Source organism: Eleutherodactylus coqui, chromosome 2, assembly GCF_035609145.1.
Source record: "Eleutherodactylus coqui strain aEleCoq1 chromosome 2, aEleCoq1.hap1, whole genome shotgun sequence".
Lineage (NCBI taxonomy): Eukaryota > Metazoa > Chordata > Amphibia > Anura > Eleutherodactylidae > Eleutherodactylus > Eleutherodactylus coqui.
Window position 1 is genome coordinate 57,559,014 of NC_089838.1, and position 20,741 is coordinate 57,579,754.

General features: G+C 44.8%; 1 protein-coding gene across 3 annotated transcripts in view; it reads right to left on the bottom strand.

The window, feature by feature from the left end:
- The window catches only part of RNF130 (ring finger protein 130), a 516,622-nt gene that overhangs the window by 400,840 nt on the left and 95,041 nt on the right, over positions 1 to 20,741 (bottom strand). For all 3 annotated transcript variants that reach the window (XM_066591020.1, XM_066591021.1, XM_066591019.1), the window contains exon 2: positions 8,531 to 8,725. In XM_066591020.1, coding sequence (XP_066447117.1) covers positions 8,531 to 8,725 — 195 coding nt within the window. The remainder of the gene's footprint in view (positions 1 to 8,530; positions 8,726 to 20,741) is intronic.

The following is a 20,741-nucleotide window of genomic DNA, read 5'->3' on the forward strand; positions in this document are numbered from 1 at the left end:
CAGCTGTCAAACCATTTAGTAACGCCTCCAGCATCTGATTGGCTGGAAGGAGGGGGGCATTTCTAAATTCATACAGGGCAAGAGGACAGCAGAGACGCAGGGAGCCGCAGCGCAGCCAGAGCCGCCGGAGGACACCGGCCACTGTCGTTCTGCGACGGCAGCAATACAGTGTCGAGGCTAGGAGCGGCGGCAGAGGCGCCAAAGGACACCGACGAGTCTACTATGAGCAGCCTGTTGAATCTTGCAAGTGCCGTCCTGACACCGGAGAAGGACCGCGCCAAGCTTCCGCATTTACAGCTAATAATTAGAGATGAGCGAGCACCCAAATGCTCAGGTTATTCGAGTCGAGCTTTTCGTAAAATTCGAGAGCTCTACTCGAGTAATGAACCCCATTGACTACAATGGGAGACTCAAGCATTTTTGTATGTGGGCCGCCGGGTCCTGAGCTTTTTTTGGGGGGGGGAATGGGGGGGGGGGGGGTTCATCTCTCTCTCTCGCCAGCCAGCCAAGTTGCCGTGGACACACGCACTGCGTCACGGTAGGGAGCGGCCAAAACAAGCATGTCACAGCGGAGAGGAGCCAAAAACTGGGCGGGGTCGAACACGGCATAATGCTTGTTCGAGTAACGAGCACCATCAAGTATGCCAATACTCGAACGAGCATCAATCTCAGCAGAGTACGTTCGCTCAACTCTACTAATAATGTAATCCTAACTAGAAAACTAATCCCTAACCCTAAGCCTCCAGGGCAGGGAAAAAGCAGTACAGATGCTGCTAAGACCTTACTGCATTCGCTAGGGGTGTGACAAGGGTGTTCCTCTATCCAAGCCCTGTCAAACTCTTAAGAAATATATAACAGTGATGTTAGAAAATATGTCTCCGCGCTGCGTGGTACTTGAGTTATATGTGTGGGTACTCTTTATCTTTAGCGGTAAGCATAAAGGCGAGTAGCGGTATAAGAAGAAAAGACACTTACTGGGAAGGAGGGGTGTGTGTGAGGTACAGAAGCCCCCTCCTTGAAGTGCTGACTCCAAATCACTGACGAAGGTACACACCGGTGTACTGGGTAAAATCCAAGGTTTATTTCATAATCCAACGATTGTGGAAAACGTGATAGACAGCGCGTTTCGGTGTCTAAGTGACACCTTTCTCAAGCCAATGAAGTATAAAAGATATATACATAGCATACTCACTTTTATAATAAAACTGAAAATGAAAGCTCATTACATCCGTGGGTAGCGCCATATTGTGGGCTTCTGTACCTCACACACACCCCTCCTTCCCAGTAAGTGTCTTTTCTTCTTATACCGCTACTCGCCTTTATGCTTACCGCTAAAGATAAAAAGAGTACCCACACATATAACTCAAGTACCACGCAGCGCAGAGACATATTTTCTAACATCACTGTGTTATATATTTCTTTGTGTGGGTCACCCTCCTTGAGGGAAACCCTTTTTAATGTCCTGCAGCTCTCCTGTTAATACGTGGATCGGGTACTTGTAAAGCTACATCGGAGTTTTGAAGACCTTGTGGCGCATTCCTACCCTACTTAGCTGTCAAACTCCTAGCTTCCTGGTGGTGACAAGATACAATAACACTTCATTAACAATGGCTCTGTATGTCTCCCAGTAATAATGGCCTTGTATACCCCCCACCTCATTAACAATGGCTCTGTATGCCCCAGTCCTTACCCCCAGTAATAATGGTTCCACATGGTGTCCAAGTGAGATGTGTGTTAGTGGAGCTCCAGTCACTGTACATCCTAAACTGTATCCTGACTTCCTTCTGGGCTGATGATTTCTCTTATAAAAAGGCAAGGTAAGGGAACATGCGGTCCCTGCAACTGAAGCCGGCCAACCCATGTCTCCATCCATTCTTCCGGTGGAGACATGGTACACTAATACCAGTGCTGGCAATGCGACTCTATTAGATTATTCTTCACAAGATCCTTATTCATAATTTTGTCCCCCATGAGGAGTTTGGGGATCAAGCCTTTGCTTCGCTTGACATGGTCAAGGCTTTTGATTCCCTTAAGTGGCCTTTCTTGTGGGCAGCAATGTAGGCATTTGGTTTCGGACCCAATTTTTTAAAATGGGCTGGGCTTTTGTTTGCTACCTCAGAAGCGAAGCATTTGCTAAATGATCAACACCGACTCTCTTTTTTCCTTGCTATCCAACTCTGTTCCTCATCTCTGGTTCGTAGCTTAACTTGTAAGGCTATTGAGTCCAAATTAGTGCTTTATGCCGGTCACCTTATCTCTCTCAATGATTCAGATCCCTTTTTACAGGTAGCTATTCAACTTATTGAGTATGAAGCCCTGATACAAACCTCATAAGACAAGGGTCTGATCATTCCCTACATCACTTAGGGAGATGTAGCTGCACACTAAATAATTTGCCTATCTGGCCCCTTCATATGGCAGAAACCCCTGCTGTAGGAGATTACCCCGATGCTGGGGTGGGAGTACTGGCATAATATTCTAGATCTCACCTAACTCTGGGATGGGAAGAGGTGGAGAACTTGTGAATGGATGCAAGATGCTCCTGACTTGACGCAAGCTTTCTACAAAGTCATCCAACTTCACCATGCTTTTCAAGCTCAGTTTTCCACTTATCCTGTCCAGGTATTCCCTAACTGCTCCTTAATCTTGTCTTATTTCCTCTTCTCCTGCTTCTTCCGTTTCTGGTATCTACCAATTACTCGGCTCTGAGTTTCACTCCCAACATCCTCCTCCAGCCCAGGCTAAATAGCCTTCATGTATCCCAGATATGACTAAGGGGGATTGGGAGTCTATGTTGGCCTCCCACTTACCGGTCTCCCCTAATGCTATCAATAACCTAACTTTGCCATATATAAAGCAGCATTTATCTCTCCCTTCCCTGCTGGCCATAGATGCAGTGCTGAGTAAGCGGACGTCTTCCATCCTATTTGGGGTTTGTCCACAAACAGCTAATTTTTGGAGCCAGGTCAAAAATCTATCAGCATTGCTTGAGCTTCCTTTACTCACAACTCCTCTACTTTGTCTTTTTGGGCTTGTGGACCAGGACAACCCATTATCAAATGATCCTCGTGAAGAGTCTCTCTTTAGGATCCATAAGGTACTACATTAGATGGCTCTCACCCCCCTCTACCAGATCCAAGGAGATTTACCTTATTTAATCTACTCTCCCTTTTCTCGAAGTGGTATATGAATGTTGTTAATGCCTTAAAAAGTTTGATAAAGTCTGTGCTGTGTGGCGCAACTCTCCACCTACTGTATCTCCCCCCCACCACACCCACCCCCACCCACACACACACACCTCTTGCATCACCCTTTCCCCCTCATCTCTACTACTACCTCCTGATCTCCGCTCACCTTCCCTGGCTGTTTTACTCCTCTTTCATCCAGTCTCCCTTTTTTAATATTTTTTTTCCTTTCTCCTCTCCCCTTTTAGGTTAGGATACTACTGAACAACTAATGTTTTATCTTTTCGTCAGGCGTAATCCACTTGTTGCACAATTCTACCCATTTAGGTCACAGATATAAACCCTTATGGACTACATGCCATCTTAATGGAGCATTAGATCTTGCCTCTGTTCTTTGCAGAGCTATATAGGTATTGCTTTACACTGCAACAATGCAAAATCTTGAAAGACAGAATTGCACTGCATACACATGCCTGGGATGATTTAGTAAATCCTGCACTGAGCAGAGGTTTGGACCCGATGACCCTGGAGGTCCCTTCCAACTCTACCAGTCTATGATACCCTTCAGTAATAATGCCCCCCCATCCCTCAGTAATAATGGCTCTACATGACCCCCTTTAGTAATAATGGCTCTGCATGACCCCTTCAGTAATAATACCCCCCCCCCCCTCAGTAATAATGCTTCTGCATGACCCTTCAGTAATAATGCCAATCCCCTCAGTAATAATGGCTCTGCATGACCCCTTCAGTAATAATGCCACCCCACTCAGTGATATTGGCTCTGCATGACCCCCTCAGTAATAATGCCTTCCCCTCAGTAATAATGCTTTTGCATGACCCCTACAGTAATAATGCCCCCCTCCCTCAATAATAATGCTTTTGCATGACTCTTCAGTAATAATGGCTCTGCATGACCCCTTCAGTAATAATGCGCCCATTCAGTAATAGCTCTGCATGACCCCTTCAGTAATCATGCCCCCCCCCTCAGTATTATTAGCTGTGCATGACCCCTTCAGTAATAATGCTCCCGCCCCTCAGTAATAATGGCTCTGCATGGCCCCTTCATTAAAAATGGCTCTGCATGACCCCTGCAGTAATAATGCCCCCCCTCAGTAATAATGCCCCCCCCCCCAGTAATAATGCTTCTGCACGGCCCCTTCAGTAATAACGCATCACCTCCTTCAGTAGTAATAGCACTAATCCGCGCCCCCCCTCCCCCCAAGTAATAGTGGTTTTGCATGACTGCTTCAGTAATAATACCCCCCCCCCCCTCAATAATAATGGCTCTGCATGACCTCCTTCAGTAATATTTCCCCGCCCCCAGTAATATTACAAACCTATTTGAGCGTTCATCTAAGGATGAGACACTACGCAATATAGATGAGATTGCCAGGTGAAGGAGATGGCGATGGGATGGTAGCTCATGTGGCTCGTTTAAGAGAACATCCATACACATTTACTAATATGACAGCCTTTCCAAAGCAAAAGCAGACCGCCATTACTGGTGCCTTGCAACCAATATTATCCACAATAATGAAAACCCGCAAGGCAGTGGTGGATCCAAGGAGCCCCAACCCTATTGTGCCACCTTCTAATGCAAACACTGGGTGTCTCTGAAGAACAAATCAGATAATCAAAGCAACACTCCAGACAAATCTGCCATGCCCCACCACCTCAGGCTTGTGCTACCGTACATATAACAGGGTGGGTCCGTTCTACCTAGAGTATTCCTCTAATTGTAATTGTCCTGCAGGCCGTGAGGAACGGTCATTCTGTACAGAAATATCCTCTGCCTGGAAAGATTCGGTGCTGCAAGTAGGAATTCACATGTGAACAGCCACCAACTAGTTGCCGACATAAGACATCTGAAGATTGTTAACCCCTTAGTGACCAAGCCTGTTTGCGCCTTAATGACCAGGCCAAATTTTGCAAATCTGACATGTGTCACTTTAACATGGCAAAACACCAGAAAGGTTTTGCATATCCAAGCGATTCTGACATTGTTTTTTCGCCACATCTTGTACTTCATTTAGGCGGGAAAAAAAGACCGATAGAATTTGTGTTTATTTATTAAAAGCGCCAAAATTTGCAAAAGTGAAAAAAATCGTAATTTTTTCACATTTCCAACTTCAATATCTCAAATATGTGCAAACATAATATAGAAATTTTTGCGAAGATAAATATTTCCATCCGTTTACTTTATTTTGGGCGCACATTGGAAAAACTTTCGTGTTTTTTTAACCATTTAGGAGACGTACAAATTTAACATTACTTTTCAGCATTTTGGGGAACACTTTGCTTTCCTACATCAAGCCAAGATTCCAAAGGCTCATAGGAGTCAAAATGATAGATACCCCCACAAGTGACCCCATTTTAAAAACTACACCCCTTAACGTATTCACTGAGGGGTGTCATGAGTATTTTAACCCTACAGTTTTTTTTCAGGAGTCAATGCAATTTAGAAGAGAAAAACTAAAATTTCATATTTTTGCAAATATGTCATTTTAAAGACAGGACTTTTTTCTATAGTACACATGAAAATTAGGATTTGCACCCCAGAATAGATACCCCTGTTTGTCCCGTGCTCAGAAACATACCCACTGTGGCCCTAGTGTTACGTCTGTATGCACAATGGGGCCCAAAATGAAAGGAGCAACCGGTGGCTTTCGGAACAGAAATGTTGCTTGAAGGAGATTTAGGCCCTATTGCACACTTGTAGAGCCAGTGAGTGACCAAAACGATGGAGAACCCCCACAAGTGACCCCATTTTGAAAAGCAGACCCCTTAACGAATCTATCTAGGGGTACGATGACTTTTTTGACTTCACAGTTTTTGAATGAATCTAAGCCAAGCAGAAGGAAAAAATTACGATTTTCATTTTTTTGACAATTTTGTCAATTTAAAAAGTTTTTTTTTGTACAGTGTACATAGGAATGAAGACGTTCACCCCAAAATGGATACCCCCGTTTGTCCCGTGTTCAGAAATATACCCAATGTGGCCCTAATCTACTTAAAGGAAACATGGCTAGGCCTATAATGGAAGGAGCACCCGTTGGATTTCAGGGTACAACTGAATAAATTCCAGGCCCCCTTGCCCACTTGTAGAGACATTGAGCGGCCAAAACGAAAAAGAACCCCCACAAATGACCCCATTTGAAAACTAGACCCCTTAAGAAATTCATCTAGTGGTGTACTGCGTATTTTGACCTCACAGTATTTGACTGAATCTAAGCAAAGCAGAAGGAAAAAAATTACGATTTTCATTTTTTTGGCAATTTTGTCAATTTAAAAACAGTTTTTTTTTTATACAGCACACATAGGAATGAAGACGTTCACCCCAAAATGGATTCCCCCGTTTGTCCCATGTTCAGAAACATACCCATTGTGGCCGTAAACTACTTACAAGTCACATGGCTAGGCCCATAATGGAGGAAATGCCCGCTGGATTTCAGGGTACAACTGAATAAATTCCAGCCCCATTGCCCACTTATATGGGAAAAAAAATTGACTTCCTAAAAATAAACGGGCTGTGAGCCGGCCGTGACCCTGCGTACAGCCGCGTAATGTACTGCGCATAACTGCCTATTCACACAGGCGGTCATGCGCAGTATTTTTTTTTGTTGTTTGTATTTCCCGCACCGTCGCTTAGCGATGACACAGGTACCCGCAGCCCGTATACAATGGGCTCTATGTTGCGGATATCCGCGGTAAAATAGAACCTGCTGCGTTCTCTTTTCTGCGAGTGGATTACTCAATTCCAACCCACTAATGTGAGCGGAATTGTGTAATCCAATGCGATTGATCTGCGTATTACCGCGGATGAGACGCATGCGGAATCCGTAATTCATACCGATCATGTGAGAGCGACCTATGTTAGATCGCTACCTTTTTATCACGTGACCGGGGACCGCTCAACGAGGCCACCCGTCACTGCTCCAGGTTCTCGGCGACCATTGGTCGCTGGGAGTAAGGAGATTTTAATTTTCCTGGGCTCCCTGACTCCTGCGCATGTGTCCGGCATTTTGCCGGCGGTCGCATGTGCAGAATCCGGGAAAGTTCACGGAGGAAGATCGCGCCGGGGTGCAAATACAGAGGCCTCTGGTAAAAAGTTTCATCTCCTCTCACCAATCGCATCGGTGAGGGGAGATGAAACTAACTTTTACGTGACCGCCGTTATCCAATGGATAACGGCGAACACGTGATCAGGAACCGCTCACCGCGGCCCCCCGTAAAATCTCCAGGCTAAGTTTTGTAGCCAAGAGCAGGGAGATTTTAAGTTATCCTGGCAATTCACGGCTTTTGCGCATGTGTCTGCCGCTTTGGTGACGGCCGCGTGCGCAGAAGCTGTGGTAAGGTCCGCGGATAAATCCGGGGGCCTTAGGTACGTAATTTCATCCTCCCTCACGGATATGGTCCGTGAGGGGAGATGAAATGTAAGCGTTTTAACCTCTTTTTTTTTTACATTTTTACCCTTTTTTTTTTAATTACTTTTTTACACTTTTTTGTACGTTAAATGATCACTGCTATCCATTGGATAACCCTAGAGGTCCCTTCGAACTTTACCATTCTAGGATTCAGTCACACCCATTGTAAAGGGGAGAATGGAAGCAAGCACAATGTCATGCAATCTCCACAAGCCCTGCCTGATGTCTTAAGACATTATGATTTAGGGCTGTACAGCTCCGATGTTTGAAGACGTCCGTTGGGGTTCTCTTACTGTATATTGCCAGCCTCTCTGCTGTCGGAGCCTATCCAGCGTGTCACCTCATGCAGTACTGGCTTTAGCCAGCATATTGCTTCGTTGTATAACGGCAGAAAAAGAATAAGCCCCCTAGGAAAACCAGGATACAAATTGGATTGGAAAGGGTTAAGATACCCATCTTGAACACTGTAATATTACAGGATATAGACATCTAATAACCAGCGGGGTTGTTGATCCGCGTCTGAGTCAGGTAGGAACTATCAAACGTTGATCCAGGGATTATTCTGACTGCCCCCAAGAGGGTCAACTGGCCTTGTCTCATTGTTTTTTTTCTTCCTCTGGATCAACAAGGGGTGGGTGGGGGGGTGGAAACAGGCTTAACTGGATGGACATAGTCTCCCTTCAGCCTAACATACTATGTAAATAGCTGATCCCCCTGGGTCTGGCTCTCGGAACCCTAAACAATCAGCCGATTTTGTTAGGGAAAGTAGAGGCCAGCAAACATTTCTACTGCAGCAGAAATGTACTTGCTATAGGATGGCAGAAGTTGCCCCAATACAACTTATGAACAAGGAATGTCATCTTGGCACAATCCCATCAATAAATCCGTACAGTTCTAACCCCTCACGACATTATATCTTACCTGGATGAGTCATGGTCACGGTGTCTTCATTTGAATTGTTGTTATAGATGACCACAGCGGTGGCGTTATGGGATGCAGCTCTAAGGATTTTTTCTTTAAACGTACAGTTTCCTCGCTGTAGAAGAGCGATCCAGTGCTTGGTGCTTGGAGGCACGGGGAAACGTATGTGCGAGTCACAACCTTGCTTGTCTGGAGCTGCCGAAATAGAAGGTGGTAGAAAAAAATAAATAAAATTTAATGCGGAAAATCTAAAACTAGCAGCAAATATTGTCAAGCTTCTATATTATAATGGAGCTGTATATAGGAGGGTCTATTGATGGTCCACAGGTTATGTTCAGTGAATATTTAGTAAATCCTGCAATGAGCAGGGGGTTGGACCCGATAACCCTAGAGGTCCCTTCGAACTTTACCATTCTAGGATTCAGTCACACCCATTGTAAAGGGGAGAATGGAAGCAAGCACAATGCCATGCAATCTCCACAAGCCCTGCAAGGGATATGCCTTGCACTGAGAAACTCAGCGACTTTAGTCCCTTAGTGACACGGCCTATTTTGGACCTATAACAGCCTGTTTTTTTTGTGTAGTGAGCTGTAGTTTTTATTGGTACTATTTTTAGTAGAGTTGGGAGAAAAGAAAAAAAAATCATCAATTCTGCTTTTTTCTCCCTACAGCGTTTATCATACAGCATATATAAGTCGAACTTGGTATCCAAACTGCAGATTGATATATCTCACACAGTTTTGTGGGAAAAGATGCAGTAAACATATTTTATTCATTTATACCGCACCTCATTCTGAGCTAATGGGCGGAGCCATCAGTGAATGACTGTACATACAAAGGGTAAATAAATATCAGGACCACCCATAGACTGTTCTGCTCAGAGCTACAAATGAATAAAGTATGAGATATATAGTTTTATGGGGAAGACTCAGTATATCAATCTGCTCAGTTTCTCCTACTCTATAACATAATGCCTGCAGTTTGGACATGTTTGAGCCAACAGATTCACTTTAAATAGTAAACAGTCACAATGCCCCCCCTCCCATGTGTCCATTAGCACATCCAGTTTGGACCCACCATTAGTCACAGCCACTACATAGGGCTGTCATCACAAAGAGGGTGCTTTGAAACGTTTCAATGGGTGACATATAATACCCTACAATGATCAGCCAATAACAGAGCACTCAGAAGATCTCCGTACCCACTCATACAAAGGACCCTTAAACATGGGACGATAAATCATTAAAAGGGGTTTTCCAGGGAGAATACATACTATTGATGACCTATCCTCAGAATAGGTGATGAACAGTTGATCGTCTGGGGTCTGTTGCTCGTGACCGCAACCAATCAGCCGATTATGTGCCAGCTTACAGTTCTACAAAAACACACTGCTTCTGCTCCGACTACAGAGCTTCTGCTCCGACTACTCTCTGCTTCGACCTCTGCAGTAGCTCGCTCATGTAACTGCAGACATGGCTTCCATTTATTTCAATGAGAGCTGCACTTGCAGTTACAAGCGCCGGTCGCTACACGGGAGGTCAGAGCAGAGACTTCCACTCTGACCCTGTGTATTTGTGGCGCTGTCAGCAGGCACAAAATCAGCTGATCGGTCGGAGTCCTGAGTGAAGGACACCAGCAGACCAACTGTTAATTACCTATGTTAAAGGATAGGTAACATAGTAACATAGTTTGTAAGGCCGAATGAAGACAAAGTCCATTTAGTCCAGCCTGTTTATCCTCCTGTGTTGTGGATTCAGAGGAAGGCAAAAAACCCCAAGAGCAGAAGCCAATTAGCCCCTTTGGGGGAAAAACTCCTTCCAGACTCCCTAATGGCAATCAGACTAATCCATGGATCAACCCCTAATAGTTCCTACCTCCCTGTATACCCGGATTAAAAGTTAACCTAAGATTTATATCCTGTAATATTCTTCCGCTCCAGAAAGACATCTAGTCATCACTAGTATGTATTTTACCTGAAATCCTTCTTCAAGATTCTCACATCCAGCTGGAAACTGAACGATCAATCAGTATAATTCATGCGCCGACTGAGTAACAAACAAAAATTAGTTCGCTTCTCGTTTGTTCTTCAGTTTCTGCATGCATAAAACTGAACTACAGATCGGCTGTGTAAAGAGGCAGTATCACTTATGAATGACTGCCTGTTTACTGTGAATGGAAGCAGGCGAGCCGGAACGATCCCCTCAGCCCACTCCGCCTCCATTCACTCAGCGATGATCGTTCCTGTGTAAAAAGCATAGGAACGATTCGCTGGGACGACCTGTTGGGCATCTGCACACGACAGGTCTTCTTATATAAAAGGGCCCAAATGGTCCTGGGAGGGAGACTTCGGAGGCATCCCTTTACGACATTATAGGGTATGGGGACAAGGTTATTTTCTTGGATAATACATTTCAAACTCTTCATCTTGTGCTACTTTGCTGGTAGTTTACTGGGACAGTGAAATTAATGTTTGTTCAGACAACAGTGGGGAAGATCTACTAATACTGTCTAATAGATAATGCAAACAGAGACTAAGGCCTCCTTCCCACGAGCGTGACGGGCTCCGCAGCGTAATATTCCGCTGTGAAGCCCGTCACGGCGCCCCCCAGAGCCCCTATACTTACCTGCGGGAGATAGCGTGAAATCGCTTCCCCGCCCACCACCGCCGCGTCACCGCTCGTCACCGCTCGTCACCGCCCACCGCTCTCGCGTCACCAGCCGTGTCACGTGACGCGGCCGGACCGCGTCATTTGGCGTCATATGACGCTCGGCGGTGGGCGGGAAAGCGTTTTTTCACGCTATCTCCCGCTGGTTACAGCGGGAGATAGCGTGAATGGACGGCTTCCATTGACTGCAATGGAAGCCGTCAGTGCGTACAGCCCGTCCTCACCCGCAGAAAATAGAGCATGCTGCGGGTGAGGACGGGAGAAATCGCGGTGCGTAATTCCGCGGTGGAATTACGCATCGTGAGCATGGAGCTATTAGGTTCAATAGAACCTAATAGCTGCGTGCAACGCAGCGGATTTTCGCCGCGTATTACGCGGCGGAAATCCGTTCGTGGGAAGGAGGCCTAAGCAGTCTTAAAATGCCAAACTTGGCACATCAGACTGAAGGGGGATTTACACAGCAACAATCATCATCGGATTTAGTTTTATGAACTGTGCGCTTTTACACAGAGCAATTGGTTTTCACTTACTTAATTACGCAATTAATGAAAGAATTGCTGGAAGCATTTACACAGGCCGAAATATGACTCGTTGACTAGTTAGGGGGCATGAGGTTTGTTAAGAAAATTGTAGATCAATGTATCAGTTAATTGCTTTTACTATTAGATTGTAGACTAGGAAGATATAGCATCCCGCTAGTATAAGTAGTGAAGGGGTAAAATGTAACCATTTCTATATACCAGTGAGTGGTACAGGGTAAGACAGAGATAAGAAAGTCCTCTAGACCCCCTCCCTTGCATTCCTTCCCACTGAAATAATAATGGTTTCATTGTATGTTATAGTTACATCTTAAAAGGTTAAAAATGTTAAACACTTTAGTTGTAGCTAGAGATGCGCGAGCATACTCGCTAAGGACAATTGCTCGAATGGAGAATGACAGGGGAGAGCGGTGTGGAACGGAGGGGAGATCTCTCTCTCCCTCCCCCACCCCACCCCACCCCGCTCACCGCCGCAACTCACCTCTCACCCGCGCCAGCAGCCGAACCTTTTCTCCCGAGTGGGCAGGAACTCGCTAAGGACAATGCTCGATTGAGCAATTGTCCTTAGCGAGTATGCTTGCTCATCTCTAGTTGTAGCCTATCATGTATTCTTATTAGTTTTAGAGGTATATACTTTTTCTGTGATGTCATTTATGATATATAAACCACATGCAACTTTGAATACATTAGAAATCACTTGATACCGCAACAGGCTGGTGTGATTTCTATTTCTCCCAAGGGCCCATGCTTTCTACATGAGAATTAAGATGGTCTTTTCCTTGGTAAACAAATCAAATTTTTCTTACAAGGTTCTTTGGCGGGTGTTTCAATTTTTGACTCCTCCCCAAGGTGCGCTCTTCAAGCGACACTCGCTGTTGTAGTCTCACGTGCGACTGAACAGTAAGTGCTGCAGTGACTCTTCCAAGACCAAAAACAGCCAGTGAATGCAGCAGTGAGTTCTTTCGAAGACCAGCAGGGACCGTTTCTAAGAGAATCCCTTGTGCGGACTTCTTTCTTTTCATTAACTAATTAGCATTAAGTGGAAGCACAAAATGTTAAAACAAAAAGTGTCAGCCAGTCAGGGCTTGGTAGGAGGCACAAACTTAACAAGAGCACACCACCCTGCAAAATTCTTGGCTAGCTGTTAAAAGACGATTGCCTGTTTACACCAGCAACTATTTTTACGTTAGCTGAAACAAAGACTAGTGAACGAAAACCTGCTCTTCACCCAGTTGGTAGCCATGGTTATACAGAACTGCTGCTTACAGTCACTATCGAGCGATTACTTGGCTATAGTTATCCCACGTAAGGCCACCCTTACTATAGACAACCTATTAAGGTCCATTCATATGGGTCAAAATGTTGGCCGATTGTGAGAAGTCAAATTGACAAGCAAGTTGATCAGTGCTAGTTTACTTTTTATTCATGTCGGCTAAGAATAGCCGTATCTGAACAGATGCTCTTAACTAGGATTGTTCATTTCGAAAAGGCTGGCTATAACATCTCAGTGTTCACATTGGAAAGTATACAGCCGGTCAGCAAGTATTCGTAGGCTTACTGAAAATCAATGAATGAGTGTTCACTTATTTGGTGGCTGATCATTGCCTCTTTCCCATAGTCTGATGGCTAAATGAACGTTTGAGCCGTATAATTTGGTAAATGTAGAAAGGCCTTTCGTTTGTGAGATTTTCTCCCCAAAATTTTGGAAACCTACATCACAGGTCACTTCCCTTTTGAACAAAAACAAACCCATTTTCAACAGAATATCCAATCACCCAGCGCAGCCCCACCCATAGAGCCACTCAACACCATAAACGATGGGCACACCGCAGCAGTGGGCATTATAGAAAACCAATAATCTGGTTGTTTTACAATCTACTTCTATAATAAAGCATTTTGTAGAAAAGGCATAAAATTATGCTGTGTAAAAGTACAGAATATAGTAGAGTACAACAGAACAAGGTTTTCTAAAGGAGGTTGTCAGCGATTACATACAATTTTCTTTTATTTCAGACTAATACATCTGCTTTAGAAAAAGGAGAGGGAAAAAAAACCTAAAAACCTCTTGCACTTTCCATAAACAAACACTTCGCTGCATGTAATACGGCACTTTGTTCTTTCTACCTGTCACAAAAAGCATCGCGCTTTGGAGAAAAGGGAGCAAAATATCTGTAAAAAAAAATCACTTTACAATTAGATCATGCTGAATCAGTGAAGGAGAAGAAAGACTTCTCTTTCGTAGCGCGCTCTTTAGTAGCGATTAAAGGGAATTGAATGTTATGGGCAGCGGTGACTAAAGAGCTGATTTGTTTCGCTATTTGATGTACGGATATTCAATTAACTGTCAAATGACAACACGGCCACTTAGGAAATACCCGTTATTTCAGTCTCAAGCAAATCACAGACTACACAAAAGAACAAGCAACTCAAATCCCTCACCGTAATTCAAAACTGATAGAACAGGAAGAAAGACTTAAAAGGGATACTCTGGGTAAAAGTAGAATACACAACCATTACCTGGAGTGGAGTTACCCCAACCCTACTAACATGGGCCATGTCATGCTGGATATCCATGAATGTCCTCATCCAGGTCACGTTTGCCAGAAGCTCAGGGCCAGAGCAGAGGTTGACAAGACCCACCAGATCATGGCACAAGCTTACAGACCAGCTGCAGGAGTGACCCACTTAGACATTCCTGGATCATGTGATAGCCAAGGTGAAACACTGCAGCTAACGTGGGTGGCTGAAAGATGGGCAATAGTTGTGTTTTCTGCTTCAGTCCAACATTTAACTTTAAAGGGCACTTCTAAGGTCACGCACCTTAGGTCACAGAATCATAGAATGGTAGAGTTGGAAGGGACCTGAGAGGGTCATCGGGTCCAACCCCCTGCTCAGTGCAGGATCACTAAATCATCCCAGACAGATATTTGTCCAGCTTTTGTTTGAACACTACTATTGAAGGAGAACTCACCACCTCCTGTGGTAACCTGTTAGACTCCAGGATCACCCTGTCAGAAAGTTTTTTCTCATATTGAATTTGTGTCTGCTCTCTTTCAGTTTCATCCCATTGCTTCTAATCTTTTCTTGTGCACATGAGAATAGGGCTGATCCCTCTGCACTGTCACAGCCCTTCCGGTGTTTGTAGACTGCTATTAAGTCTCCTCTCAGCCTTCTTGTTTGTAAGCTAAACATTCCCAGATCCTTTAACCGTTCCTCATAGGACATGATTTGCAGACCGCTCACCATCTAGGTAACTCTTCTCTGAACTTCCTCCAGTTTGTCTATGGCTTTTTTAAAGTGGGGTGCCCAGAACTGGACAAGCGTTAGGTTAAACACTAGTCAGTGCCGTTTTCTTCCAACCCCTATTACACCAGCATGCTCCACTGAGTGCGCATGTGTTCTCAACAGGGCAAGGGAAATCAGTTGCTGCCAAACACCTGACAGCAGCTAATCTCCCTCGTGAACAAAAGTATCACGCATGTTGAAATCTAACTGTCCCTATCCATATTTCTCATTTTAACTACAGCTAAGGGCGCGTTAGGATAACCAGAGAGTTTGGCTGATTGTCTGTGTATGGCCATTATTATTTCAGATGAGTTCTATTCATAACTATAGATGGCTTCCATCTAAACTTTGCCTCACTCCAACTACCCCTTTCTGGCTCTCTGATAAGTTATAACAGTCGTATTTATCCCACTAGCTTCTACTGAAAGTGTGGCTACAACATTACTGGAATACACCAAGAGAGGAGATGCTCTGTGCACTTACATCATTTACAGTGAGAGATACAATCGGAAAGCTCAGCATCTGTGCCTAAGACAGATGCAGTACTAGCTTTGCCAATATAATGTGGAGGGAGAGTCAGGGAGGTAGTACTATCTGTGCTTACATAGTACGATGGAAAATAGTACTGCCTTTGCCTATGTAATATAAAAGGGAGAGACCTGAAAATAGTAATGCCTGTGCCTACATCATAATGTACTGGGGAAGACCATTAAACAGTACTTTCTGTGCCTGTATAATATATAGCAAGAGACCTGAAAAAAGTATGTCTGTTATTACGAAACATATCTCCGTTTCTCCTTGTAGATTATGTAGGCATAGATAGAAAAGGCAAGGAGGCAGCACTATTACACTATAGAATGTAAACAGAGATAGCAGTTTCCCCGTATATATGTGGCTACATATACTTAGAGACAGCAGAAAATAGTACTGTCTGTTCCTATATGATTTACAGCAAATGACTGAGAAATCTACCGTAGTAATACACTGTCTTCATAAATGTACAGGGAGAGACTGAGGAATAGTACTCTCTACATAGAGAGGGCAGTGTCTATAAAGATGTACCGGGAAATATATTGCCCCCCCCATAGCAAGATAACCGTTGTATTACACTGAAGCCTATGTCCCTTGGACAGCTGCAATACTACAACCCATAAAAAAGAAGGGCTAAAGACTGAGACAGATATGGAATGACTGGACTCAAAATGACGGAAAATAAGTTTCTAGAGTTTTTCTTAAACGCGTTTCTAGTGATTTATACAATTAATACAGATTGGAGAGGAATAAATCAATTATGATTGCAACACAAGTCATGTTCCTATCCAGATTTGCCTTGTGGAAAACATTAGAACGGGGACAGACAAGAACAATGGCAGCATATTAAAACCCAGATCATGTGCAACCTACAGCTGTCTGTTCTCTCTCACTTGGCAATTTCTAATTTTCAGGCTGAGCGCTGGAGTTAACATACCATTTTTCCTACCAGCCAGTGTGCACGTTCTGTGAAATAAATCGTTTGCCTTCTTTCAGGACTATTTATTATCCAAATTTTTCCTGTATGCATTAAAAATATTATTCAGAAGGAAAGAAACAGCAATGTAAAAAGAGCATAGGTGACTGCCTGACAGAAAGACCCTGGGGGCGCTGAAATAACTCACGAGACAAACTGGAAGCAGGGCAACAATACAGAAATATATAATCAAAGCCATTCAGTGGAGCAAATATTTAAAAGGAAAGATGCAGTGAAACTGGGCACACATGCCAGTCTGTCCTCTTCAAAACCTGCACGGATGAGCTGCAATACCAGATGCAACCCATAAAACGAGACTGGCACTGTTTTGGGAAAAATTAGTCACGTTTTTTAACGCTGTACAATTAATTTCACTACAAATACAAATGGAGGCTACCAAAACTGTACCACTGACACGGTCCCAGACGAACCTCATTGGCTATAATGGGGCTCACTGAATGTCCAGCACGCAGCCTGACATTTTTACGGATAACACACAGCAGGTCTGGAAAGTTTTCAGACCCTTCCATCTTTTATTTAATTTTTTTTTGCATTGTTAATTTTTTGGTCTTGTGCGAATTTAAAAATAAAATAAAATAAAAAAATTCACCATCTTACCCCTCCCCCCCCCCCCCCCCATCATTCTGCACTCAGTACTCCATAATGACAAAGTGATACAGAATGTTAGAAATCTCTGTACATTTTTTTTTAAGTTAAAAAAAAAAAAAAAAACTGACATTTTGTATTGACATACGTATTCACACCCTGTACTCTGTATTTAGTTGCAGCACCTTTGGCAGCAGTTACAGCCTCCAGTCTTCTTGGGTATGATGCCACAAGGGTTGCACACCTGGATTTGGGGATTTTCGGCTATTCTTCTCTGCAGATCCTCTTAAGCTCTGTCAGGTGGGATGGGGGCCAGAGGGCCCCCTGGACAGTGGACAGCCATTTTTAAGTCTCTCCAGAGATGTTCAATTGGGTTCAAGTCAGGTCTCTAGTTGGGCAATTCAAGGACATTCACGAAGTTGTCCCTAAGCCACCCCTGTATTGTCTTGGCTGTGTGCTTAGGGTCAGCATCTTGTTGGAAGCTCAACCTTCTGCACAGTCTGAGGTCTCTTGTACCCTAGATCAGGATTTCATTAGGAGTATCTCTGTACTTTGCTCCATTCAACTTTCCATCCACCCTGACCGGTCTTCCTATCACACAGTATGATGCAGCCACCACCAGGCTTTACTGCAGGGATGGTATTGGGCAGGTGACTATTGGCGCCTGGTTTCCTCCAGACATAATGCTTAGAACGCAGGACAAAAAGTTCAACATTGGTTTCTTCAGAACAGAGAATCTTGTTCCTCAGTTTACCAACTTTTTGGAAAACTGTAGACTGCTTTTATGTGTCTTATTGAGGAGTGGCTTCTTTCTGGCCTCGCTGCTAGGAAGCCCAGATTGGGGGAGTTCTGCAGTGATGGTTGACCTACTGGTGGTTTTTTCTATCTGCACATTGGTGGAATCCCAAAGAACCTGAGTGACCATTGAGTTTTTGGTCACCTCTCTTACCCATGTCCTCCTTCTCTGATCACTTAGTTTGGGGTTCAGCCAGCTCTAGGAAGAGTCCTGGTTGTTCTTCCATATAAGTATTATGGAGGACACTGGGCTCTTAGGCACCTTCAGTGTAGCAGAAATGTTTTTTTGCAGCTTCTCCAGATCGGTTTCTCCACACAATCCTGTCTCTGTGCTCTAAAGGTATTTTCTTTTCTCCTAATTCCTTGGTTTTGGCTTCGATATGCATTGTGAGCTGTGAGACCTTATGTCAGCGATTCCCAACCAAGGTGCCGCGAAAGACTGCCAGGGGTGCCGCGGCTCTCAGGCTGGAAATCCCATCACTGGAAGTGAACACCCCTTTAACCCCCCTAGCTTCGCATTGGCGGGGCCACAGGGAGGAAGGCAGTAGTGCAGAAGGGAGGTCGGGGGCGGTGGTGACACTCCCACTGGCTCTTCAGCGGAGAAATCAGAAAGCCCCCCTCTCCAACCAGGACAGTGAGAGCGGGGTTGCCGGTGCCGGAGAAAGTAAGCCGCCAGGGCACTTGTGTCACAGCAGCTGACAACTGCGGGGAACGGCAACAGGGAGACTCCGCAAGACACGAGCCTCCCATCTGACAGCGAGCCCGCCGCTACCGGAGATACTACGGCGCCAGGGGAGTATTAAGTTAGGCAGCAGGGACAGGGCGCTGTGAGTTAAATGTGCTGCCGGCCGTGCTAACCATTCTGACCACTGTGCTCTGCTAGTGGCCGGCAGCTGTAACTGTGGCCGCTGCTGTGGCATCTCCCCAGTTGCTCCTCCCCTCTCTGTCTCCTGCAGCAATCTCGCCTGAATGTCCTCTTTAGTGGCTGCTGTGCAATCTCCCCTGTTGTTTCGCCGCTCTCCGTCCCCTGATGTCAATCAGCCTGGCCACTCTGCAAACAGCCAATGAGGAAGTGGAGGCGTCACCTGGCTGTCAAGCAGCCTAACCCTGGTGTACACCCACCACTTCCGGTAGAGTCAAGGTACACAAGTAGCGGAGGTAAGTATATGGGTTGGGGGGAGGGGGGCTATTACTACTGGGGCCGCAATAGGGGTTATTACTACTACTAGGGTTGCTGTTACTACTGGGGTCGCAATAGGGGGTCGCTATTACTACTGGGGCTGCAATAAGGGTCGCTATAACTACTGGGGTCGCAATAGGATTCGCTATTACTACTGGTGTCACCTGATACCACTGGGGCCGCAATAGGAGGCCGCTATTAGGACCGCAATAGAGGTCACCTATTACTAGTGGGGCCACCAATATAAGGGGGGGGGGGGGGGGTCGCCTTTACTACTGGGGTCGCCTTTACTACCGGAGCCACCAATATAGGGGGGGGGGGGGGCGGGTCGCCATTACTACTGGGGCCACCAACATAGAGGCGACACTATTACTATACGAAGCGGATTAGTTGTGGAATCTATAGTAGATGTAGCAGCAAAGTGGATGAGATTTTGAAAATCATCCATATGATGTGGAAACAATCTGCACAAAACCTGTGTGGACACTGACATGAGGTGCGAGATTTAATTCCACAACATGTTAATTTTAAATATAATGTATATCAATAACCCACCCAACGCTCTTCCCTGTGTGATTTTTTACGATGGAGGTAAAAATCATGTGTTGTAATAAGCCACACCCTAAGCAATGCCCCTGGCCACACCATAGCCACACACCCTTTTGGTAGGGGTGCCGCGCCGTAATTTTTTTTCCCCAGGGGTGCCCCATGGCTGAAAAGGTTGGGAAACACTGCCTTTTGTAAACAAGGGGGTGTCTTAAATTACATCCAATCAACTGAATTTCCCACAGGTGACTCTGGTCAAGGTGTAGAAACATCTCAAACACGATCAAGAGAAATGGAAGACCCCAGAATCAAAGTGCAAGGGTCATACCAAAGTGTCTGAATGCTCATGTCAATGCAAAATGTTATTTTTAAAAAGGAAAAGCTAATTCCAAAAGATTTCTAACATGCTGCACAGTTTTGCCAAGCAAAATGACAGACACCATGGTGGAAGCATAAGGGAATCCAATTAAAGTCAATGTGTCCATCTGGCCCATGGACATCAACAGTGTTGGATGGCCACATTTCAATAGGATTCCGTCAGGTTTCCACCATGGAGTCCGTCATTTTGCCAGGCAAATCTGTGCAGCATGCTTTGCTATTTTGTTCAACAGTTTGGACCAGAAATGTAACAGTTGCAATGCACATGTGAAGAGAGCTTTAGGTCTTCCTTGATGTTACTGCTCAAAGTAAACTTGAAGCAAGAAAAAGCAGTCTTGGGGAAAAAAACAAGGCATAACGCGAAGCCACTTATCAGACATGTACATTAGTTTCCCCGGTCATCAGTCTATGTAAATGCACAAAAGATGACCTGATCGATGGGCAATCAAGCATAATTTGGGGACAAACCACTGTATTAATGATCGTACGTCCCCATAAAGTCGGTCTGCAATGTGTAACCAGCACTGAATGAGCATTGATTGACAGGCTTTGGCGCCTGTGACTGCGTACAAATTCTTGGCCCATATAAGGAGAGGCTCATAATGGGCATCCCAATTCAGGAGCCCCCTCTATGATGTCTCACTTTTACAAGGCTTGATAGAAAAAGGATATCTAACTGCAGAGAAAGCCATTAGAACTTTAAAACGTT